This window comes from Cricetulus griseus, chromosome 5, assembly GCF_003668045.3.
Source record: "Cricetulus griseus strain 17A/GY chromosome 5, alternate assembly CriGri-PICRH-1.0, whole genome shotgun sequence".
In the NCBI taxonomy this organism is placed as follows: Eukaryota; Metazoa; Chordata; class Mammalia; order Rodentia; family Cricetidae; genus Cricetulus; species Cricetulus griseus.
This window is the reverse complement of record NC_048598.1, coordinates 2,286,799-2,313,241: the sequence shown is the minus strand read 5'-3', so window position 1 is coordinate 2,313,241 and position 26,443 is coordinate 2,286,799. Positions and strand designations below refer to the sequence as shown.

General features: G+C 42.0%; 1 protein-coding gene across 2 annotated transcripts in view; it reads right to left on the bottom strand.

Moving 5' to 3' along the window:
• Window positions 1-10,561: 10,561 nt before the first annotated feature.
• Syt14 (synaptotagmin 14) overlaps window positions 10,562-26,443 on the bottom strand; it is a 60,610-nt gene continuing 44,728 nt past the window's right edge. The window contains exons 5-7 of one of the 2 annotated variants that reach the window (XM_035445740.1): window positions 14,675-14,864; window positions 12,102-12,158; window positions 10,562-10,875 (exon numbers count right to left, since the gene is read on the bottom strand). In XM_035445740.1, coding sequence (XP_035301631.1) covers window positions 10,562-10,875; window positions 12,102-12,158; window positions 14,675-14,864 — 561 coding nt within the window. The remainder of the gene's footprint in view (window positions 10,876-12,101; window positions 12,159-14,674; window positions 14,865-26,443) is intronic. The other variant, XM_027416549.2, reaches the window with a different exon arrangement.

Here is a 26,443-nt window from a genome sequence, read left to right as displayed (position 1 = left end):
GATGGAAACCCTGGGCAGTACGATTTGCAGAAGGCCCCAGTGTTGTACAGCACAGATATACACACAGGAATGCACAAAAATACATACCAAAGAACAGCAACAGTAACACAATGGAAATAAACCATTACTTGGTTTGGAAGTTAAACAACACATTTACGAACAATACACATGCCACACATGTCTCAGGAAAAAAAGACATATTTGAACTAAATGAAAACTAAAACAGACATCAAAATCAGGTTTGTGGGTTGCAGGGAAATAGTGCTTGCAGGGAGAGCTGCAGCTGCACATGCATCAGGAGAGAAGGCAGAGCCAACAGCAGTTACAAACTCCCATCTTAGGCAGGGAGAGAAAGAGCAACAATTGAAGTCTACAGCAAACCAAAGAAAGAAAAAATTAAAGCTGAAGTAAGTGACATTAAAGTAAGATGTCAATAGTAAAAATCAACAACAAGAAGAAAGATCATTGCATGGAAACTAAGTAGCTAGGCAAGGGAGCGGCGGAGGGAGTGAGAGGGGAGCAGCAGGCACTGCTGTTAAAAGAACAATGAGTAATACTAACAGCTGTAGTTTCAAGAGTTTGATACTCAGAGGAAATGCATCAGTTCCTTTCAGACACACACGATTAAAACTGGCACAAAAGAGGCAGGTAATGGGAACAGGCGGGCATGTATTAAAAACTGAGTAACATCCTCCAAGAAGAAAAAACAGCAGGAAAAAAAATAAAAGGCTTCACAGATAAATTTTACCAAACATTTAAAAAGACAAATCACTGTCATATCAACGAACTCTCCACACATTCTTCCAGATGCAGAGGTGGAGGGGACTGTCTCCATGCAGTCTCTGAGGCCCAGCACTGAAGCCGGATAAAGACATTACAAAGTGGCCAGGCACATCTCCAGAACACAGATGTGAAACCCCTCAGCAATGTTAGTGTACTGACTCAGGCAGTGTAACAACATCAGCTGACCACGATCAAATGAGATTTATTCAGGCCTGCAAGTCTATCGACAGAATCCACCACTTCTGTGGGCTAAAGTAGAAAACCCATGTGACCGTCATCATCAGATACAGAAACAGCCTCTGCCAAAACCCAACAGCCATTCATGATGGAACTCCTCAGCAAGCTGGGGTCCACACGTGTATAACTGTGCAACTAGTGAATCCTGTAAACACATAAATAAATGGGAAGATAGGTTATGTTCTACATACATATAACTACGCAGCTAATGAAATCCTGCAAACAGATAAATGGGAACACACCTTATGTTCCTGGCTTCAAATACTAGGTATTAGACTGTAAGTTACCAATTCTTTTCATGTTCAGCAAATCCCAATGGAAACTGCAAGAAAGCACTTCATTGAGATCAGCAAACTGTTTCTAAATTTTATACAGAAAAGGCAAGACAAGGGGCTGGAGAGGTGGCTCAGAGGTTAAGAGCATTGGCTGCTCTTCCAGAGATCCTGAGTTCAATTCCCAGGAACCACATGGTGGCTCACAACCATCTGTAATGACATCTGGTGCCCTCTTCCGGCCAGCAGGCATACATGCAGGCAGAACACTGTATACATAATAAATAAATATGAAAAAAAGAAAAGGCAGGACAAAACAAAACCCACCTATGACAGAGAAGGCAATACCGAAGGAAAAATAGTTCTGACAGGACAGAAAAGCAAGCATTACCAAGAGCCCGCTTGTGAAGACAGAATGGTGAGGTATCGGAGAGGACAGGCACCCACAAATGGAAACAGTGGAAAGCACAAAAAGACACAGGAATGAAAGCAGTTCTTTGCAGGGAGGGACACTGTCTCCAACTGATGGCACCAGAAAAAACTGCACACCTATCTGAAAAACTAGGCAGATACAGTCAAACCTTTTATCTTCCCAAAACTTATCCTCCAAGTGGATGATAGACATAAACATAAAAAGCAGAAATACAAAAAGTAGATACAGGAGACAATCTGTGTGACTGTGGTTTGGTTTTGAATTTTAAAATACAGCATCAAAAGTACAACTCATGAAAAAAAAACAGGGAAGTAGTGAGCTTGATTAAAGTCACCACTTGTGCTCAGTGAAGAATATGCTGCTATGTCACCACCCAGAAAAGGCACTTTCAGAGTACCATGCCTAGTAAAGGACCTGAGTCCAAGGCACACATAGAGAACTGTTACAGTTGCACAGCACCCAAAACACACACACACAGAGACACACAGACACACACAGACACATACAGACACAGACACACACAGACACACATACACCCCCATACAGACAAACAAACACACACACACACACACACACACACACACACACACACACACACAGACACAGACACACACAGACACACACACACACCCATACAGACAAACACACACACACACACACACACACAGACACACACACAGACACAGACACACACAGACACACACACACACACAGACAAACACACAAACACACACACACACACAGAGACACACACACACAGACACAGAGAGAGACACACAGAGATGCACAGACACACACACACAGATACACACACACACACAGACAAACACACAAACACACACACACAGACACACACACACAGATACACACACACACACAGACAAACACACAAACACACACACACAGACACAGAGAGAGACACACACAGAGATGCACACACACACACACACACAGATACACACACACACACACACACACACACACACACACACACACACCTGTGCCTTGCTGTGAGGCAACTGCAGATTATAACAGTGAGATCTACCAATCAACTATCAGAATGGCTAAAATCTAGAAAACTGGTAAAAATCAATGGCTTGCAGGGGTGCACAGTTACAGACACTTAGGACTTTTGGAGACTTCTCCACACAATGACAGAATCACTCAACAGTGCCTTTCTCAGACACCCCACCTGTTAAAGCAATTCATGACTGTTTTTTGCCCCCATTATATGGCATTTAATTACTTCACATTTAGTGATTTATACCATACAATCCACTCTCATGCTCCAGCCAATCAAACTTTTCACGTTTTTACTAAGGTCGAATAATTTTAAGTTGGCAATAACTTTATTTTCAAATAAGAAACATTATGGGATATTTGGATAATCTTGGGAATGAAGAGCTGACTTAAATATTGTTTGGCATGTTGAAGATCAAAGGAATTATAAGCAACTTGCAGTTAAAATGTAACCTTCAGGAAATGTGTTATGTATCTTTTAATAGTAGAAAATGATAACTAGCCAACTTTCTAGCAAGCCCACAGAAGTGCCAATTTTCTGCTGGAATTTCACCTTTCATCCATTGTGATTCTCTGAAAATAGGAAGTCATGAACTATATGCATATCCTTCCAAGTACCAAATAACAAATCATCCCTAATTGAGGTATTGTTTAGAATTCAGAAACTTTTTTTTTTTTTTGTGAGAACACTGAGAATTAGCCAGTGGATACTAGGAAAAGATACAAAGTACTTTTCTATGGTTGAAGAGCTTGTTATAAATACATTTATTTTGAGCAGAAGTATATTTCCATTGTGTTTAATAGAGATGACTCCTTACCAAAAATAAAAAAAAACCCAAAACCAACCAAACAAACACAGACCAAGTAGGTCTCGGTGCTCCACTATCTCAAAAAAAAAAAAAAAAAAAAAAAAAAAAAAAAAAAAAAAAGGCAAAGAAACAGAAAAGGCTGGTCAGTTGATGGAACTCAGGATTCAAAGACAATCGATCAGAAATAAGGTGATGTAGTAACTTGAATTTCTGTCACACTAAAGCACCAAATGCTTAAGTATGTGTTAAACTGGTTGTTCTCCTCCTGGAAACAAAATAGACATGGTGATGTAATATGAAAAAAACCTAAACTCAAGGTCTTGGTAGACAATATATTTGATACTGTTACCTTTAGAAAAGGGGCTTGTTAAGAGGAATCCAAGGGAATGAGGACAGGCCCACAGCCAGGGAAAGGCAGAGCTAGGTAATGGGATCCAGGCCACAGTCCAGCTAAGGACCCCAGCCTGCTGAAGCAACTTCATCCATTCTTGACTTATATGAACTTAATTTCAAGGAATCATTTTAGAGTATTTGCCTGGAGTCTGCTTTGCTTGGGAGGTCAGATTTGACTCAGTGAAAAAAAATATGATCCAAATACTCTGACAACAGTATTTGATAGCATATGTGATTCTTTTCAAACCCGATGTTGGGGACACACAGACCCACTTGATATTTGTGTATGTAACAGTCATGTTAACACCCTGTGGCTAGTGAGAATGAGTTTTCTGTATCAGCATTGAAGTTTATCCATTCTACATGAATGCTAAAACTGAAACACTTCTTTAAAAAAAAAAAACATAAATGTGAAGAAAGGTAACTTTTAATGCACACAAAAAATTTATTCTCTGGAAAATTGAACTGCCATTAAAATCTCCTTGGACTGGTGTAATTTTAACATTTTTACACACAGGTCAACAATTTCTTTATGTAATACAATTATACAAAAGGAAAAAGGCACCGCAATAGTCGGTGTAGAGAGTACAAAAGAAGGTATGAGAGTTAAAGGCAACGGACGGACGCACAGCGCAACTGCAGTGACACGAAGGTGGTTCAGCAGTTCACTCTACAGAATGATGGCTCACACACTTGCCAGCTTCTATTTTTGATTGAGTGCATACAAATATGTGACAACAACACAGCACTGTTAATGGCCACATGGACATACTATGTACATGAGTGAAGTCCACTCATGGGTAAGAGTCACTAGCAAACAGGTTAGAGACAGTTGAGACCAAAGGAAACACCAAGAGGCAGCACATTTCTTCAGGATGGTTGAGACAATTCTGCTCACAGAGCAGTTAAACATCATCATTTGGTTACACCTATTATTAGAAAAATAAGTAAGAAAGCTCCATAGAAACTAGACTATTAAGGAAGCTTCGTGCCTCAGAAACTAAAAAAAAAAAGAAAGGAAGGAAGGAAGAGAGCAAGAGAGGATGGGAAAGGGGGAGAGAAGGGGATACTGAATAAGAAGATCCACTGGTTGAGTGTTTCTATAAAAATTACATTATTTTGAAAAGCAAAGTCCCAGTGCAAAAGTTCCAAGCAGTGATGAATCTCTTGAGTTTTAGAAAAAAACTAGGTCCCAACACTTATCAGACTCTTATAATTCATAGCTCGAACACTGGGAAGCAGTTCTGATACACTACCTTATTTGGGAAGTCAGGTGCAAGTCCAGTCGAGTTGCTGGGATACGGCAGTGACTGCCAACTAAGGCGAAGGCTGTCCCCTTTGTATCAGCTTTAAAGTGCCTCAGAATTGCTATACTGTTTTCACCAGAAAGTTATTGTCATGAAACTACATAGAAACTTAGTAAATAAAACTTTGTTACTATACTTTTTTCTCCTGGTAAGCTCAAATTACTTGGGAGTACCACCACACCTTTCCAGCTGTGCTTGAAATGATCACTCACACTACTTCAGTACAGTGTTTGCACACTTGCCAAAGTGGTCCTCGTTTCCCTTCAGCCAAGAAATGCCAGTGTATTTCAGGAAATATTAATATCCTCAGTTATTTATCCAACAAAACTGCCAAAATGCCATCCCCACCTTTAAAAAGGCTTTCCTCTAACTTTATGGTATTAACTTCAGTTTTGTATTTTTGGGAATCTTTTATTTTTTTTTTAAAGCAACATGAGAGAGAGCAGAAGGAGAGAATGCGACACAATGGGCTAAGAGTCCTCATTCTCAAGAAGCTGCTTCCTCAGTTACCCGGAAACTACACACCTCACCTCTACCACATTAAAATTTCATCTGTGGGTTGAAATCTATGCAATCGACGCTAGCAATTTTAGATTAGAAATGAAGGTTTATATCCCAGTACTGCCCAGGTAGGATTTCCTGGAGAGCTCATTCAACCTGGACTCTCAGGCTTTTGTCTACACCAAGTGGAACAGAATCTCCGGATAGAACCTAGAGTGAATTCTTAAGTACATTACAAATTGGGAGCCATTGTCTGTGTTTTGGGGGGAGTTTGGTGGGAGTCCAACCCACATTTTTTTTCTCATCTTCTAGGAGTACTGCTGAACTCACGATTTACTTTCTGCTCAAGCCCAGTGTCCTGCACACTCCTTTCTCTACACCTCATATCTTACGAAAAAATCACCATCCGATGCCAGTCTCATTACTGTGGAACACAAGATCATGAGGGAAGACTGTCCATGCAGTTGTAGCCCTTACAACAGCACTCAGCACACAGCTGGGATTCTCATACATATATAGCAAATGGAGAAACAGAAACCCCATCAGTGAAAAAGGTTCACAAAAGATTTTCACAACAGTAGTGCTGATTCTACCACAGAGATTTCATTCATCAGTATTTGCTTGTGCTTCCTATTAGTAAAAGGGCTGGTGGAGACTCTAGAACACAGCAGTTACTAACAATGAAGGGGCAGGAAGCCAGCTGCGAATTTTGTCTAATATTAAGACTTTAACAAAAGAACATACACAGGCATAGGAAGGCAGTCTCCCCTCTGACTCTGATATGAGTATGGGTTAGCAGACAGTCTGTCATTTCATGGGGTAGAAAGGGGTATACAGATAATGAAAATACTTGGTCAAGAAGAACAAGTGAATTAATATATGTTCAGAATACAAGTACAGTGTAGAAACAGCAAACAAGTCTCAAGTCCATAAAGATAAACATCACCCACAAATCATAAGACCAAAATACCATTTGTGTCCTTAGAAGGCAAGCCCCCTCAACTATTTTCTTGCTTTCTAAGCTCTACTCTCTTGGGCCTATCTCTGCCATTCAATAGGCTGGGCAGGACTTGCCCAGTACAATGCTGCTCATTTCACTCCTAACAAAGATGGTGAGGATGCAATGTGTACAGGTGGGCTTGGAGCGATCCCCAGACATGAACTTCCGTTCAGATGCAACGCTGGTGATGTTACTTCCTCTCAATATGCTGTGAGAGTCAAATCAATCAATCAATTATTGTCTCAGTTCTGTACTAAGTCACAGCTATAGCCGTCATCAGGGTTGTAGTGTTGGAGGGATGTCTTAAGTTTTTACTACATGTCTCACCTTGTTTCAGTATCAGACTGGTTGGCGACAGTGACACAGATGGCCACCTTCAGCTGACAGATGAAGAGGAAGGAATGGGTTATAACAAGAGTAAGAGAAAGAAACTTATAACAACTAGCAATGAGGATTCTTCTATGAATTCCTGGTCTATGGAGATAAATGGCAGCTTTGTGTCCTTTCTAGTGATACTTGAACAAGGATTTTGAAAACAAACAAACAAACAAACAAAAAACAGTTGGCGACCACTGGCCTTCTACCATGTACACTTCAAACAGCTCACCTATTTCTTAGTTCCCTCAAAAAGCTGTGATATCATTTGTATTCCTCATTGCCAAGAACAACCTGGATTCTGTTTCTGCTTGCCTGTTGATGAAATCAGACTCCCAGGCACTGGTCATGCTCCCAGTTTGGGGAGGAAGCAGTGATGTAACACACAGAGCTAGCTGTGTTTGAACAATCAGATCATACTCCCGACCAACACCCAACTTCACAGCAGCAGCATAGTCATCCAGTTTTTCTTTTTCTTAAAACAAGATCTAATGAGTTACTTTCGTTGGTGAATACAATTCTTTAGGGAATTCACCAACATGCAGTGAGATAATATGTGATTTTATTTCAAATTAAAGGTGGCTGCTTCTCTGGCTCCAAAATTACAGAAACTTCTGAGAGGACAGACAATCCTGCACTCACCGATAACAATCAACAGCCACATTGGGGAGGCTGAGAGCACCCCATATTCCAGTCAACTGTTGACTCTGGATGTTTCATACGATTTTAGCAGAATGGTAAGAGTGTAGACTGTTGTTTTCAAGTTCCCAAGTCAACATCTGTGGCCCAGATAATTTGGGGAAGTATTTGTGTTAAATCACAGGAGAGAAAAGGATGCATATTTGTGAATATCTGGCAGAAGGGTAGCATTTGGCTCCAAACCTAACATCACATTTAGAAATTTTAGAGGAGAAAAAAAGCAATCCATGATCTGGAGAAATGCCTTTCTATTCAGTTATGTGAAAAGGCAGGGCACCTTCACTTTTGTAAGCACACGGCACATTATGCTGTGTGTGTAGTTATGTGCACACATACAATTTATAATCATTGAGGACTTGGAAAATGGGATGGAGGGAGGGCTGTTTTTGATGTTAAAGAAGACTGAAATCACTTTCCAGGCCATACATGAAGTGACACTTACACGGGACACCCCTGAGGAGCTTGGGCAGTACACACAGTTCTGGGCAGTCTCCAGAAGGAGGGTTAACAAATAGCAGGTTTTCCTCTCCATACAGTGAAAGCACCAAGCTGGTCTCATAATGTCCAACTGAACTTCGTTACAAAGAAGACCAGTGGCTTTATTAGGAAGACAGCCGTTGTTAGCCGTGCAGTTGATTGTTTCAAAGTCAGCAAAAGCTCATCCAAAGCCTGCACCCAATTTGCAGTGTAACCTAAGAGCCTTCTTCACATTTTGCCTTATTATGCTCTTCAACAACACTTAAAAAACAAACAAACAAAAAACCCAACAACTATTTTTGCTTCTTGTTCATGGTTTAATTTCTAACCTTATTCACTTTATTTAAAATAACATCAAGCTCCAAAAACCAATCCTGGGAATCTCACTGATAGAATGACAGAAGGATGTTTTCTTTTTCTTTTTGGTTGTGAACCTAGCCTTTAGTGGCTGAGCCACCTCCCCAGTCCTGATGCTTCCTTTCTAATGCAACTTTTAAACATATTTTTATTTTTTGACAGTTCTCCCTCTGTAGTCAAGGATGGCCTGGGACTATGTAGCCTAGGCAGGCCTCAAACTCACAGCAGTCCCCCTGCCTCAGCCTCCCCAGTGCTAGGATTACAGGGATAAGCCACTATGCTAGGCTCTGAAATTTCTGCCTTTAAACTAACTCCATGTTTCCTATTTGTATTTTTCCCTTTAAAATGCTGTGTTTGAAAGCACAGAGATGCCTTCTTTTAAGCTAAAAATGTTCTAACTTCTAAAACAGCTAACTTCTGTTCATGGCCCTTTGCGTGTGTTTTTTAAGGCCTTTCAGTACTGCCACATTTTAATAAATCAAGGTGTGGCTCTGTTAGCATGGTATTGATGAGTCCTGGTTCACAGTAACAGTCCAGGGTGCTCAGCTGGGGTTGGAACAACTGTGATACAGCTTTTCGCTAATTGGCAAATAGTACATTTTTGTCTAGTTTAACTAGAAATGAGAAAGAGCAAAAAGAAAATAATTTCATGTACATAGTAAAGTATATGCATAAAATTTTTATGTTAGGTAAAAGAAAAACTAAAAGAAAATAGTTTACATCATATCCAATTGGCCTATAGTTTCTATATGTGAACACAAGACAGGAAAGTGCTGGGCCTGTGAAGGCCAGCACAGTGCACAGCCTCACATGCTGCAGAGTGGGGCAAGGCCATGGCACTGCCAAGGAGCTTCACACCTATGAGTGCTGAAGGCCAAGTTTGCAAAAACTGCTTCCCAGCTGTGTAAGCAAGGTCAACTTGCATGAAAGGCACAGAGTGACATCACGCTGAAGACACCACAAAACACAGCACAAGTCGCTAGAGCACAAGGGACCTCAGAATGATCTTCACTGGATTAAAGCTGAGAACCACAAAGAAATGGGAGAGAGCGAGAACTCCAGGAGCTTCTGTTCTGATGCTACCTGCTTTACTCCAGTTGAACACTCGACACTTGGAACAGATGGTCAAAATTCCTTTGTCTTCCATTTTCATCAGCTATCTACCATGGCTGCCACACCACACAGCTGTAAAGACTGACCACCGAAAGCAATTCCAAAGGAGGGTTTTGCTCCACCATTTTCTAAACTGGAACATACAGTACACAAAGGCATTGAACATAAAGTTATGAAGTTTCTGCAGTACCATCAGAAAAGTTTGCAAGGGACCGATGGGGCATGGTCTCTTTGGATCAGAAAAAAGAAAGAAGTAAAGAAATAAACTCCAAAGAAACCAACCTTAAACTTTCCTTGAGAGAATTTTGCACTTGGGTTTAGTACTATAAAGAAAGTCTGAGGCACAGAGCGAGCATATCTGAAATGACACTATCATCAGTGTAAATGAACCTTGAGATATGACTGCGATCACGGAGATCCACCCAAGGACTGGCCCTCATGATGCTTTATGGATAGCATGTGGACGATGATTTGTAGTGCTGCAATGGAAATTCTGGTTTTAAAATCACAATCTCCATGAAATCCCTAGCTCTTTCAGTAAATAAAATAAACTTCAAATCAAAAGTATGTTACTCAATTTCTGGAGGACTGCTGAACACTACTGACACAAATTTCTTGGTTTCTCATGAGAGACAAAGCCTCCTTTCCCTCAGCTCAGCACTGCATGGTCCTTCTATAAGTGTGAAGCATTGTGGCAGGGTGTGGACGAGGACTCTCCAGGGCACAGCTCCTCTGATGGCGACCAGGAAACAATGACGGCAGTGCCGGGCTTACGGCTGTTTTCCTCAGGACTCCAGCAGGGCATGCCACCTGCACACTTGCTGTCCCTTGGACTCCTTCATTGCAGTCCAGTGTCTGAGCTCCTCCTCCCCAGAGCTGTTCAGACCTAAGGAAATCCAGCCTATCATCTCCTTTCTTTTCATGCTGCGCCTGTTATACACAGACAGGATGAGAGTCACATCGGAAAGTTGAAACAAGGCCACTTGAAAAACAAAAGTTTCCTTGTACACCGGGTTTGGTTGCCCTCTGCGGGTGGATGTCTTGCATTTGGACATCTCTTGGCCCATGGAATTCAGCAGTGTTAACTTAACATATGTATCTGAAGGAAAAAAACCAACACACCACAAACATCATTTGAAACAAACTGACAATTTTCTTATGATAAATGCCAAGATAAGGTAGTCACACTGTATAAGGATATGGTGTATACCATGTTTGATGGAAACTGAACTAACTCAATTTTGATGTAGACGCTTATTAAATATGTGACAAGTATAGAGAATGCTAAGTTGGCTGAAAACACTTAGACAGTAGTAATGGCTTAGCCTCACTATTTCTAGGAGTGGGATTTACAGGTATACCTCATAATCCTTCCTTCCCCTCCCACCCCTCACTGGCCTCCCACAGCCTCCCCTGCCCATCGCCACCGTATTTCTCCACTAAGCGGGACATCATAGCATTAATAGACACTTAGCAAGCTCAATTAGCCACAACACTACAGCATTCCACTGTTTCCAGAGAGGAAGAGTAAACAAACAAATAGAATGAAGGCAGATGGTGAGGAGGGAAGGAGGAAGACAAGAATGCAAAGGTGACACTGAAACAGCTTAAGATGAAATGTCAAAAAAATCTCTGCATGGATGTGGTTTTAATATATATTGAAAACATTTAAGGGCCAATGAAGCCAAATACTTTAAGGGGGTCAACGTTTAACAAACCAAGTAAAACTTTCTTCCAGTTTCATGCAAGAGTACATTTAATGTGCTTTTGGGGGGGATGGGTGGATAGGTAGTTAAATACTATTGGGTTTCTTTCAGGTATAATTTAATGTAAAATTTTAAGAATGATATTTTAATTATTTTCATCAATTAAAAAAACACTGACATGATGTTTGGTGTACAAAGTGAAATGTAACACTTCAAGGCCTTTTTATATAGGAGATATATTCTCTCTTTAAAAGACTTTTCAAGTCTGTTAGACTCATGCAAATGATCTCAGCATGTTGATCCATCATGTGTACTTCATATCAAAATTTCAAAGATAATTGCAATGGCCTCATGAGATATCTATTTCTATCATAAATCAAAATACAAAGAAATAAAAATAACCTTTATCTTAAAAAGTTTTGTTCATTTGTTAATATTCTGAATACCATCATCCATAATCAGAGATAAAGTCTAAGTTAGTTTTATTTAAAATACCACAGATAAAAATGTGCATTGTTTTGGAAACCAACATGGTGGACAGTCTCACTGCTGGCAAGTTTTAGGGCATTTTGTTTTTGCATGAAAAGACAACATCCAATTAGCCTCTACAGGAACTCACCTCGGATTATATAAACCTGTCCACCTATCAAGTGTTTTAGACAACAGAACAGTCCATCTGACAACAGGGGGTGGAAAGCAGTAAAAGAAATAATGACCAGATGTCAATCTTTGGGTGAAAGAGGGTCAAAGGTCAGAATTAAAGAGGAAACACTGTGCACTTGAGTGGAAAAACATAAAACTTTAGCATTTTAATTAAAGTAGAGGGTTGAACAAAGGGCTGTTTTATAAATTTCATGGAATGAAAAAAATAACATCATTGTGTAATCTTAAACAAAAATTACACTGTTTTAAGAGGGGGCATATTTATAATGGTATCTTCTTGGTCTAAAGCACATTGAACAAATAGAATCATGCAAAGTATCAGGCTATAAAAGATTGACTATAATCATTATAGGATCATTATTATTGTGATACATTTTAACTTTACCCATGCAATATTTAGAATTTCAAATAGTCTGATTACTTCCAATATAATCAAGAACTCAGTCATACAAAATGAAATACAAATGTCAGAATACTTGCTTTTGAGTATTGTTCCTGCTTCTTGGGGGGAATCTGAGGTTACCTGGTTTTCAGCAGTTCACAGCTTAGACCTGAGTATCCATGAAGGGCTATAATCTTACAATTTAGGACATAGTGACAAAATTGTCTTCAATTTTGCTTTGCAAATATCTGACATGTCTTTTCTGAATGCCTTACCTTTATATTATTATTTTAAAAGGTTGGCTTTATTTACTTACTAATGACTCCCTAGCTAACATCACTAATCAACCCGAGGCTGAAGATCTAACTCTAAAGCAATGGCAAGTGAGGTCACCCTTTTGTCCCAAGGACAGACTCCATGTTGTAGGTGCCTAACATCCTTAAATGTTTCCTGCCTGACCTTGCCTTGCTCTCCTCTCAGTCTGACTTCCTGCGCTGTATTTCTATATCACACTATCATTTCATCCTGTTTGACATGTCCAATAAGTACTTGTGAAAATTTACTGAACTGCCAGCTTAAGCTTGAGACACAGACTGACAGCTAGCTTGTCTCCTGGTGTAGTGTTACAATCAATGTCATGTGGTCAGGGAAGCACTGCTGTGGCTGTCATGGCCTTACACGCTTACATGTGCCCAGCTGCAAATCTCATTCAGGTTCTCTACAGTCCTTTGTGAACAGATTCTTACTGTGTTTGGATGAAGACAATCAAATCAGACTTCCCAGCCTGCTTGCACTCAGTGTATTCTTTCACACACTTGGGTTTCTATTTGAAATGAGAAAGTGAATGGTACTAATTCTACTTTTATATGCCTTTGTCACAATTGCCCTGTAAGAGACATAAACTTAACTTTACCTAGTAAGAAACAGACTTGCATGGTCAGGCCATTTGTCTATGGAGATTATAATTTTTCTCTATATATTTTTCTTTAAAAATTTTTAAGTATTATTTTATGTGTATGGATGTTTAGCCTACAAGTATGTCTGTGCACCATGTGTGTATCTAGTACCTGCAGAGGCCATAAAAATGGATTAGGTTCCTTGGAACTAGAGTTATAGATGGTTGTGAGTTACCATTTGGGTACTAGGAGTTGAACCTGAGTTCTCTGTAAGAACAACCAGAAATCTTAATGCTGAGTCATCTCTCTAGACTTGCCCTCCAGATTTCTCAATTTAGGGATAGATGTATTTTATGAAGTAAGTTCCCCAACATTTCTTGGCACAAACCTACTATCTTTTTATAATGTTTCACCTTCATTGAACAAGTTTAATTTATAGAAATTTAGAGTTGTTCTTTCTCCATTTAGATCTGGCTCACAGACATAAACAGTTCTGGAGTGGGGTGGGGACAATTTCCCAGCACTTCCTAAACCTACTCTCATATTCAGTAGACAGAGAGAGGGCATAGGAGAGGGGACAGTCAGCGCAGACAGATGCCTTTTGCTCCCCATTCAGTCCACCTTGGGCAAGCACTGTCTTGATTTCATTTGTACTGGGAAGAAAAAGTCTTGCTGACTATGTAGGGTGGTGCTTTTTGTGTTTTTTTTTTTTTTTAATGTGGTGCTGGTGCTAAAACCCAGGCCTGTACATGCTAAGTACATAGTGTACCACCCAACTCCATCCTTAACACCTATAATTTCAAAGAAGAAGAAAATTCAAGAAAATACTTTCTGCATGAGGTGTTAAGGGTAAAAGAAGGGAAATACAGAAGTAGATACATTAGCTCAGAGTACTGCACACAGATAGAAAACACAACATTAATCTTCAGCTAACAAAAGCTACATACTCTTCTGTTAATATCTGAATAGTAACTACTTTTTAAAACCTTGTAACTTCTTCTGACATTAAAAGATAATGGCTACAATAGGGATAATTTATTCTGCAGACACTGTAAAAAGTTAGAATTTCTGTTACCATACAATTAATATTTTGAATTTCACATTTTCTACTTCCCAAATGACTGGAAATGGAAAACAGAATCCAGGTTGGCTAATGATTCAGTGTTTCACTGTGATTGGTTAATACTAAAATGATGGGAGCACCCTAAGTACAGAAATCATTGGGATAAAAACTATTTTATTTTCACTCACTGGGTGGTCTGTTTGCTGCCAGGTTTTTGAAGTGGCTGCCTTTGATCACTTCTGCTGACAGTCTTCCAGTGGTGGCATTGTAGAGGAGACCGATGAGGATCTCTGGAACGGAGCCATGTTCAAGAGACTGACAGGAGGATGTACTTTCCCCACAGGACACTTCTGACAAGCTCACCTGGGAGTCACAGCCCTGTGGAGCAAGTGTGAAACTGTTACAGTATTTTACAAAACACAGATTACAAAACATTTTGTTGGCTGGGTGTGGGGGTATACACCAGCACTCAGTATGCAGAGGCAGGTGAGTCTCTCTGGTCTACACAATGAGTTGCAGGCCAGCCAGTGCTACAGTAAGACCCATCTCAAACACCACCAACAACTACAACAAACAAAAGAAGCAAAATGGCAATGCTGTGTGTACTGAAACTGCATCATGACAAAGACAAGGGAGGAGACGCATACCACACCTCAAACACTCAATTAGAAATAGTCTAAGACATTTCAGCCAAGTCAGAGATGAAGACACTTCCATATTCCTGCAGATATGTAGGCAAATCAGAGACACTTCTTTTAAAACTCTATTTATTGTGTGCCCATGCATGTGAGCATACAAATGCACATGGCCCATATGTATTGAAAGCTGCAGAGCAGCTACCAGGGCTGGTCTCTCCTTCCATCATGGGGGTCCCAGGGATTGAACTAAGGTCATCAGAGTTCACAGCAAGAGCCTTTTACCCACTGAACCATCTCAACAACTCAACAGTTTCTTCAACTTATGCACTGTAATGAGGTATTTCCTAAAGCTACAAGATTATTTTCTAAAGGGTTATCAACCTCAAAACATGGATGTGAATTTATATTTATTTACATTAAACATATCAACTATATTCTTCAAGATCAAGATTGGCACATGTTGGTAAATAAGCTAAACTACCTGCCATTTTATGCCAATATCTAAAATAGAGAGGCAGAAAAGAGAAAAAATGGTAAAATTTACTATGAACATAATAATCAAAAGAAAACTGATGCATCCATGTGTTTCCTTGAAGATAAAACAATCACCAGAGGTGAAGAAGTACACTTAATGCTGGCTATGTGTTCAGGTTTTAGGAAAACAGAAAAACTCCCAATTTGTATGTATTTTGTAATGTGGGCTTAAAGCAAGGACCCTGTAACTTTAAGTAGAAACACTCACCAGTGGCATCATAGTACATTTCTCTCAGTGACTGGCTGGATAAGCAGGAGAGGAGGCAAAGAGGATGTGGAAGACTCACACATCACAAAGAGGTCAGACTATGGACATAGAACAGCCACCCAACAGTGGCACCAAGGCCTTCCCTTACACCAGTAAAGCAACGAGGAAAACATTTCATAGTATGCTATTTGCTAATTTCTTTACTTTTTCAAGACAGTCTCTCTGTGTAACAGCTCTGGCTGTCCTGGAACACACTCTGTAGACCAGGCTGGCCTTGAACTCACAGAGATCCATTGGCCTCTGCCCCCTGAGTGCTGGGATTAAGTTGTGCACCACCACCTCTGGGCTGATAGTATGTTTTTTGATCAAGTGGAAACATAAACTATTTTCTAGAGAGGAACAAAAGACCTATAATATATTTGAATATATTTCTAAGTAACTCTTGAGAAAACAAACAGTAATGAGAATGAGATAATTAACTGATTGAAAAGAGCAACAAAAATGGATGAATTTCTGGAAAGTTCAATGAGAGAACAAGAGTGAGCATGCTGCATATTCTAACATCATGAACACATAAGAGAGCAGCACAGACAACTTCCAGCTAATCTGACATTTGGATGAAATGGACACACTCTTAGAGAATGGCAGCTAACACAAGGGACACTAGAAGACAGAGAATACCCCAACTGTCTTACTTAAGATTGTACTTGTAATTAAAACTTTTAAAAAGTAGACACAAAACAAGACATTTTAGCTGTGGCAGCTTCCCTTGTGAATTCTAACTGGTTATGCTCCTCTTTCCCAAACACTTTCAGACAGTAAAGAGGAAACAGCTCTTAACCCCCATTGTGCTGAGAATCTATCAAACCCTTGGAAATGAGACTTAGGATAGATATAAAAAGAGTAAGAATAACATGAGTTGCTCATTTGTGAATCTGGACCTAAAATTCCTAAATAAACTATTAGAAGACCAAACCTACAACACCCAATATCACACTTAAACATTTGCACTGTGTGTGTGTGTGTGTGTGTGTGTGTGTGTGTGTGTGTGTGTGGAGTGTGTGTGTGTGTGTGTGTGTGTGTGTGTGTGTGTGTGTGTGTGGCAGGATGGAGCCATAGCACACACAAGGCATTAGGTTCAGGTTCTAGCACTATGTAAACTGGGTGTGGTATCCACAAACCAGTAATCTCAACATTTAGGAATATCAGAAAAGGTCAAGGCCACTCTTGGCTACACAGTGAATTCCAGGCCATCCTGGCTTACATGAGGCCTGGCCTAAAAAATTCCTATAACTTATTTCCCTTTTGAAACTGTCACCATTGTGGTGGAAATCACAGTCAGTGAAGGTCCTGGTCTTAATAAACAAAAATAAATAAAGTTATCATAATTTAGAAGAGGAGTGGGTAAGCTTGTCCACTAGAGAATCAAGTACGAAGGAAATTTGAACAAATTCACAGAAGAACTGCAGTTGTACGAAAGGTAAAATTTGGAAACATTCACAATGCAAATATATCAACAACATACCTGAAAATGAAATTCACAAAAAGCAGCATTTATAGACTTGAGCATGGAGGCTGACGCCTGCACTCCAGCACTGCTGTGGAGGCTGAAGCAGGTGACTGCAAGCTTCAGACTATTCTTAGTTTTGTGCTAGCCAAGGCTACATTGTAAGATCTTTTCTCAAACAAACAAACAAACAACAAACAAGGGAAAGCATTTGGCCACAGTATAAAACATACAATATCTAGAATAAATATAATAATGACATGCTAGCCTTTAAGTCATCTTCAGGAAACATGAGCATTGCTGAGAAAAATGAAACGTGCTCTAAGATAAGCTCCGAAAACATGTTAGAGGACTATGACGGTTGCTCATTGGCCACGAAACACACCCACATACATACAACTGTACACATGTGCACACACACAACTGTACACACACAACTGTACACATGCACACACACACACACTAAAAATTTTTTAAATAATTTAATTAACTTTATTTTATGTGCATTGGTGTGAAGGTGTCAGATTCCCTGGAACTGGAGTTACAGACAGTTGTGAACTGCCATGTGGGTGCTGGGAATTGAACCTAGGTCCTTTGGAAGAGCAGCCAGTGCTCTGAACCACTGAGCTCTCTCTCCAGCCACACACTAAAAATTTTAATCTTAAATTTTTTAATGGTTTAGATAAATCTTCAAATTTAAATCTACTCCTGGCTATGTAAGTAATAAAAAAGAATGAGCACATATCTGAACTAACTAATTAGTCTAGCCTTCAGGAAGATAAAATGACATTTTTCAAATATACCTCAAAATTACAGAGTAGGAGCCAAAAGGGATATAACTTATATTCCTAAATCATGGGTAAAACCCCCATGGTTCTGTATGTTTTTCTGACAGTTGGAGAAGAAAATACAATTTTAGTTTCAATTAGGCTATATCATCACTTCTGAAAATGGGGTCAAAAACATGCTTGAACACTCTTGCTCAATTTGCTACACTAGGCTGCATCTGTTACACCAGCAGCATCTGCTAGAACAGAATGTGAACCCAATAGGAGTGACCCTATAGTTACCAGTCAGCCTGGCCACAGAGTCACCAGGATGCTTTCAGGGAGGGAGACAAACACCTCTCTGGCAGTGTTATTGCCATGAGAGTTCCTATTGCTGTGCACAACAGGATAAGTGTTAAGATCCTCAATAATCATGTTCTATTTGCGTCATCCTTAGTGTAACAATGCAACAACTTAAATCACAAAGAGGCTGTACTGTAAGAGTTCATTCTGCATTCCGCTTTAGAGAGAGTGGTAAGTTGATGGCCTCAGTGTCAGTGCCTATCTGAGATAGCCAGTGTCCAAGGAGCCCACTGAGGCTGTGAAAAGCAGAGAGGCGGTACAAAGAGTGAGGGCAAGAGCAGACTTCACACTGCTGCTCCTCCTTTCATCTGCCTTTGGTAATCTCTGCAGACCCTGTCATGACTTCACAACAGGGGCTTGCCTCAGTGCCAGTAACTGTAGGAGATTAACCCAGAGCCACACAAATCTGAACAGGTACTGAGCTGGTGTAAATGAATGGTACCACAGGCCCTCACTTTATTTTTAATATTTCCTCTTCTTCCTGAAGTCTTTTTGCCAGAGTGTGAAGGATTATTATCAGTTCTTCAAGGAGAGAAAAAAAATCTTAAAATTTCAGACAGATGAGTGAACTCTATAAAGTGTTAATCTTATCCAGAATCAATGCCCATGGCCTAAATGGTGCTTATAGGTTTACATCAAGTAAACATCCAGAACAGCCATTTGATGAACAACACAGTTCCCACAGATTAAACATTCTGGGCTTCTCACTGACACTAAGTAGAGTCTAGCTTACTCTAACTATTTTACACCCAAAATTTGAAACTGAACTGTATAACAATTAATGCAAATTTGAATAATCTGTGTTGAATTTATTCTCACTGTGGCTGGAAGACAGCACTCAGACCCCAATTTTATTTATATATGGAAAGTGTTCGTTACACTGAAAGTGGGTGATGGGGGCACCAAGGGCACTGTCAAGTAAGACAAGGGTGTCACCTGTGACAACCAGAGAGGGTTTCAGGAAAGAGCAGCCAGGCTGAGTCTGCAGCTGTGGGTCAGTGCAAAGGAGAGCAGAGGAAGATGGTCTAAGCCTGAGTGGGACTAGAAGCAAGGACGCCAAAACTGGGTTGTATTGGTATAACTCACCAAATGCCTAGACTGAAGAAACTCAGCCTGCACCACAGGACCCAATTCCCCTCCTCCCTTCCTTAGGCTTGTCCCCTGTGCTTGGTTTCATTTTCAGGCACTCTCTTTATCGGTTTCTGGAAGTTCTGCAAGTTGTGAGAAAGCCAACAGCTTTGGGGGGGGGGGGATCGGGAATCGAGTCCTGTAGAACTGGATAGTCAGGGCCAGGAAGTCACTTTGAGAGTTTGGAAGAAAGTATGTTATGGGTTAAACCTGCCCCCCCCCCCCCGCCCCGCTCCCAACTTATGCAGAAGTTTAAACTCCAGTGTTATAAATTAATGACAGAAGACTGTGGTGTTTAGGGTTCATTATGGCAAGTCACTCGGGTGAAACCTTCAAGACTGAATCCCAGTGGCTTAGTAAGGAGAGGAAAAAGACACTCCCTACCAGCTAAAACCCACAAACTTGTACCACGATGCACTGCAGCCAAGAGGAACCCTCACAGACCCTGACCCATGCTGACAGATCTTTCAGCCTTCAAAACTATGAGCTAAACACACCTCTTTTCTATACTAATGCCTTGGGTATTTTACTACAGGACCCAAACTGGACCAATGCAGTTGCAGGTTGGTGCCTCAAATAAAATCTGGGTACTATGTCCATAAGAGAAATATATGGTCCCTTGCAAAAGCAATGTGTGCGGTTAGCTGCCAAGTTACATCTTCTGATTCCAGGTGGTGTGTTTTAAATGTAAAGAGTATTCCTATTAATGTTTTAAATAAGATTATCTGACTCTGTGTGATATGTTTTTACTATTAGAAAGTGAATTCAAATGGCAATTAGACTATGATGCCCCTGAACTACTTCCAAACATTATTTCTATTTTGAATGATGCTGTTACTCATAACTATACTTTCTGGACTCCACTGGACTTCATTTTTAAAATTTGACTTTAGTTATTTAAGATAGAGGATACAAGCAGTACAAGACATGAATGACTAATAGGAGAAGCAGCATAGTGTAAGGTTAAGAAAATGTGGAATGCTGGTGGCTAAGTCTGCCCACTGCACACTGGAACTCCAGTGAGTAGTGAGCATCTTCACGCTTCTGTTTACCTGAAAGGTGTGGAGTAGTTATATCTACTGCCTCTGTCATTACACTACTTGCCAACATATTAGAACGTAGCAAAACATTTGTTTGTATCAGATTCAATATGCTACCCTTCCTACCATGGAATAAACATTTTTCTGACATTTACTTAATTAACAAATATTTGGAGGCTACAGAATAAGGAGTTGAAGTTATCATTTCTAATCCACCAGTGTAAATCAGGATTTCCTCTAAGTTGCACAGTGAAAACCAAAGGAGTGGACAGGATTGAATATCAGTGCTGCAATGACACTGAAGGGCACTACTCATAATTGTACAATGGCAGGCTCCCAGACTGAGCCCTCGTGCAAGCTCTAGAACTCTGTGCCTGTATGACTTGATATGTTGTAAGATTTCACTGAGGTTCAATATTCTCATCTGTAAATGGAAGGCAGCCACAGCACCTTCTGGAAACTTTTACATTTTTGTTGTTGTTGTTTAAAGTAAGTCCATTATTTTCAGTGTTTAATATAAGTAAATACTATAAAGTACTATTTCTTTTAGTAAAATATCACTTTATCTGCATTATAAGTTAGGTTATAAATCATATCTCATTTGACATAAAGGCATTTTATGCTTAAAATTGGCCCTCCCACAGGAAATTTGTATCTTGTTTCTCAACGGTCACACAATCAAAATTAAAATATCCTAAGATTATGCTGCCCCCTGTTGACCCAGTTTCTTTAAAATATTTAGTCTTCTGAGAATGGAAACTTTTGTTCCTTAGTATTCTAGGTTAGTAATCCCACAAATGACCGTCACAATAAAATGCAGATGATAAAGCATTGAACATGGCTCTAGGTGGAATATGGGATATGCCGATACAGTCAATGCAAACCCCAGGATGGTGAGAACAAAGCAACAGTAGTCATAGCCGTCCCTTCCACAGGAGCCCACAATCACAGCTGTCCCTTTCCACAGAGCCCACGGTCACAGCTGTCCCTTTCCACAGAGCCCACGGTCACAGCCGTCCCTTTCCACAGAGCCCACGGTCACAGCCGTCCCTTTCCACAGAGCCCACGGTCACAGCCGTCCCCTTCCACAGAGCCCACGGTCACAGCCGTCCCTTTTCACAGAGCCCACGGTCACAGCTGTCCCTTCCACAGGAGCCGATACAGTCAATGCAAACCCCAGGATGGTGAGAACAAAGCAACAGTAGTCATAGCCGTCCCTTCCACAGGAGCCCACGGTCACAGTCGTCCCTTTCCACAGAGCCCACGGTAACAGCCGTCCCTTCCACAGGAGCCCACGGTCACAGCCGTCCCCTTCCACAGGAGCCCACGGTCACAGCCGCCCCCTTCCACAGGAGCCCACGGTCACAGCCGTCCCCTTCCACAGGAGCCCACGGTCACAGCCGTCCCCTTCCACAGGAGCCCACGGTCACAGCTGTCCCTTCCATAGGAGCCCACGGTCACAGCTGTCCCTTTCCACAGGAGCCCACGGTCACAGTCGTCCCTTTCCACAGAGCCCACGGTCACAGCCGTCCCTTTCCACAGAGCCCACGGTCACAGCCGTCCCCTTCCACAGAGCCCACGGTCACAGTCGTCCCTTTCCACAGAGCCCACGGTCACAGCCGTCCCTTTCCACAGAGCCCACGGTCACAGCTGTCCCTTCCACAGAGCCCACGGTCACAGCTGTCCCTTCCACAGGAGCCGATACAGTCAATGCAAACCCCAGGATGGTGAGAACAAAGCAACAGTAGTCATAGCCGTCCCTTCCACAGGAGCCCACGGTCACAGCTGTCCCTTCCACAGGAGCCCACGGTCACAGCCGTCCCTTTCCACAGGAGCCCACGGTCACAGTCGTCCCTTTCCACAGAGCCCACGGTCACAGCCGTCCCTTCCACAGGAGCCCACGGTCACAGCCGTCCCTTCCACAGGAGCCCACGGAAACAGCCATCCCCTTCCACAGGAGCCCACGGTCACAGTCGTCCCTTTCCACAGAGCCCACGGTCACAGCCGTCCCTTCCACAGGAGCCCACGGTCACAGCCGTCCCTTCCACAGGAGCCCACGGAAACAGCCATCCCCTTCCACAGGAGCCCATGGTCACAGCCGTCCCTTCCACAGGAGCCCACGGTCACAGCCATCCCCTTCCACAGAGCCCACGGTCACAGCCGTCCGTTTCCACAGGAGCCCACGGTCACAGCTGTCCCTTTCCACAGAGCCCACGGTCACAGCCGTCCCTTTCCACAGAGCCCACGGTCACAGCCGTCCCTTCCACAGGAGCCCACGGTCACAGCCGTCCCTTCCACAGGAGCCCACGGAAACAGCCATCCCCTTCCACAGGAGCCCATGGTCACAGCCGTCCCCTTCCACAGGAGTCCATGGTCACAGCCGCCCCCTTCCACAGGAGCCCATGGTCACAGCCGTCCCCTTCCACAGGAGCCCATGGTCACAGCCGTCCGTTTCCACAGCGCCCACGGTCACAGCCGTCCATTTCCACAGAGCCCACGGTCACAGCCATCCCCTTCCACAGGAGCCCACGGTCACAGCCATCCCCTTCCACAGAGCCCACAGTCACAGCCGTCCCTTTCCACAGAGCCCACGGTCACAGCCATCCCCTTCCACAGGAGCCCACGGTCACAGCCGTCCCCTTCCACAGAGCCCATGGTCACAGCCGTCCGTTTCCACAGAGCCCACGGAAACAGCCATCCCCTTCCACAGGAGCCCACGGTCACAGCCATCCCCTTCCACAGAGCCCACGGTCACAGCCGTCCCTTCCACAGGAGCCCAAGGTCACAGCCGTCCGTTTCCACAGAGCCCACGGTCACAGCCGTCCGTTTCCACGGGAGCCCAGGTCGCTGTTTAAAGGAATGCTGACACCTGCTGGAAAACAAGTGTCAGGCGCTCAACTCTGCAATGATCAATTCTCAATTCTTCCAGGAAACTGACAGCATATGGATTTTGAGCTCTCCACATTAGAACCTTTTTTTTTTTTTTTTGGCGTTGCAAAGTGTTTGTGGTGGTTTGAAAAAAACATGGCCCCATAAGCTCATAAGGAACGTCAATATTAGAAGGTGTGGCCTTGTTGGAGGAAATGTGTCACTGTAGGGGTGAGCTACACTCCCCCCACCCCCCACCCCCCGTCACACAGGAGGCTTTTCCTGCTTTACCATCAAGGTCACTGTGCTTTTTAAAAAATTTTTAAAAATCTACATCAGTACATCTCTTGCCCACATAGAACTGGCTTTCATCCCCAGCATAACCTTAATTTTAAGAAGAGCTGTGTGCTTCCTCTGGTTCCACTGACACGAACCACAGCCCTCTAGGCATAGCCACCTTGTAGAAGTTCAATTCTCAGCAGGCCTACACATGCTCCAAGATGGCGGAAAGAGTCTAGAAAACATTTTAGAATCAGCTGTGATGACACATACCTGAAATCCAGCACTTGGGAGGCTGAGGCAGCAGAACTGTGCATCTGAGGTCACAGTGACACTGTCCCCAAAGGCAAACATGAAGGAGGAAAAGCATCACAAAGTCTTTGGCAGGCTTCCCCTGCTCGCAAGAGACAGGAAGAGCTTGGCAGCAACTCTACCTATTATGGAGTACTGCCACTAAAAGCAGCTGCCTACTGACATTCTAGCTGCTTGCATTCATAACATGGAAACCCTTGTTCCTGTCTTGCCCAGTTACAAGATTATATAAGGAGACATACAGTGCTTTCAAAATACGTCACTATATAATTTTACTTCCACAACATATTGGCATCATAGCTATCTTTGCTCCATTCTATGCGTCTTGTGTACCATACTATGCATCCTCTCATGGGTGTGTATGGAGGAAGTGGGAGTATTTAGAAAGCAGACATGAGAAAGAATTCTTCTGCGCTCAGTCAGGTTTCCTCCATGGCCATTGTCATTTGTTACTTTTGATTCTCTGAACTTTTGGCCTTGATTGGCTCCTCTGATCATCTCAGTTCTTCCTTGACTGGATGACTCGGCCTGGGGGGGGGCAGATTATCACATCCTACCTATCCCCATGTCAAGGTGAGAACACTAGACACCAGTAAACTGTACTTCCACAAAACTGTCCTTGATAGTAACATCTCTCTACTCAAAATACTTAATGGCAGAACAGTAAAGCAAGCACTTCTGAAAGTATTCTGTGCCACACCAGCATCATATGCATCAGCAAAAAGCTGTGAAAATAAACCTTTTCAGAAATCTGAGCTAACCAAAAACTAGCAGCCTGAGAGTGTTTTCAAAGGAACATAACTGATTATCACAAGAACAACAAGCTTCACAGCCCTTAAAATTTAGTTCCCAAGTTTGCCATCTTAAAAAGTGGGAGCCTCCCAAGCTGGGAAGACACTGAGTGGGAAGGAGGGGTTGGAATGACCAGCAGCCTTCTCAGAGAACTGTCCTGACTCAACTTGCCTCACAGTTCCCAAGAAGGTTCTGTGCTCAAGGCTTGGTCTCCATCTCACTTGGCTTTGGGCTTGAGCTTTGTGATCACAACAGCTGTGCCCTTACGACTGAAAAAGTTGATTACAATTCTTGGAACTGTTTGATACTGTAACTACCAAGGGGGCAGTTCCAGCAGAAGCTAAAAGGAGGCTCATGAAAATAAGAGGAAAATCTGTGTGGAATGAGATATTTTAACAAGCTCTAAAGCTTCAACACCTTCTTAGGGACCCAGAGGTCAATGTAACAGGTAAGGCTGTGCACACGCCCAGAAAAGCTCTAGAAAGGTCCTAACCCTCACTCCCAGCTGACCCGAGGCTCTGTGCATTCAGGAAGTGAAAGCTAAGGCAGTTATAAACTGGGTGTAGGAACACTAAAGGCATATTACAACACACATAGCCCCGTAAAAATGCTGAGAGAATTCATGATTCAAGGCTTTTAGGGAATATCAGTCCAAATGTAACCAGAGTCCAGAAATTAGTCCAATTGCACATGATAAACAAAAGACTTTATCTGTTTTCAAGCAAAAAGCAGCAATAATGAGGGAAGGAGGAACAATAACTGAGAGATGGGCCCATTTATATTATATATGTAGTTTTTTATAACACTTACATTTCCACAAGAAAAAGGTTACAAGAAATCAAAACAATACAAAACACCAAAACCTCAGCAGAAACTGTGCAAGGCCAGAAATGGGCTTCAGGAGAACACTGTACATGAGAAACTTTATTTTTCTTTTGCAAATAAAAAATAAATTGTGTACATATCTGTGGGTTTGTGTACATGAGTGCAGTACCCATGGAGGGTACAGGATCCCCTGGAGCTATAGTAACAGGTGATTGTTAGCCACCCAGCATAGGGGCTAGGAACTGAACCTGGGCTCTTGACAAAGCACAACCCACACTTGCAACCTCTGAGCCACCTCTCCAGATCCTAAACCACATCTTTTAACCATGTTCAAATAGCTAACAAAAACCATATAAATACAGAACATTTATAAAGAGATGTAAATGACTGTTAAAAAAAAAGCCAAATGGAAACTCTGGATTTGAAAAGTATGACTGAGTTGAGAAATTCAATAAAGAGATCAACAGCATTGAATTGGAAGGTTAAGTAATTTGAGAATTTCCAGCCTAAGAGTGAGAAAAACACAACAAGAAAGAGAATAAAGCCTCAAAGGCCCATGAGAAACATCATCGACCATAACATATCAGAATTCTGGGAGGAAGGAAGAGAAGGTACAGAAGACATCTCAAAAATATGATTGAAAACATCCCAATTTGACGAAACACATCTGTGATGGTTTGAATGACAATGGCTTCA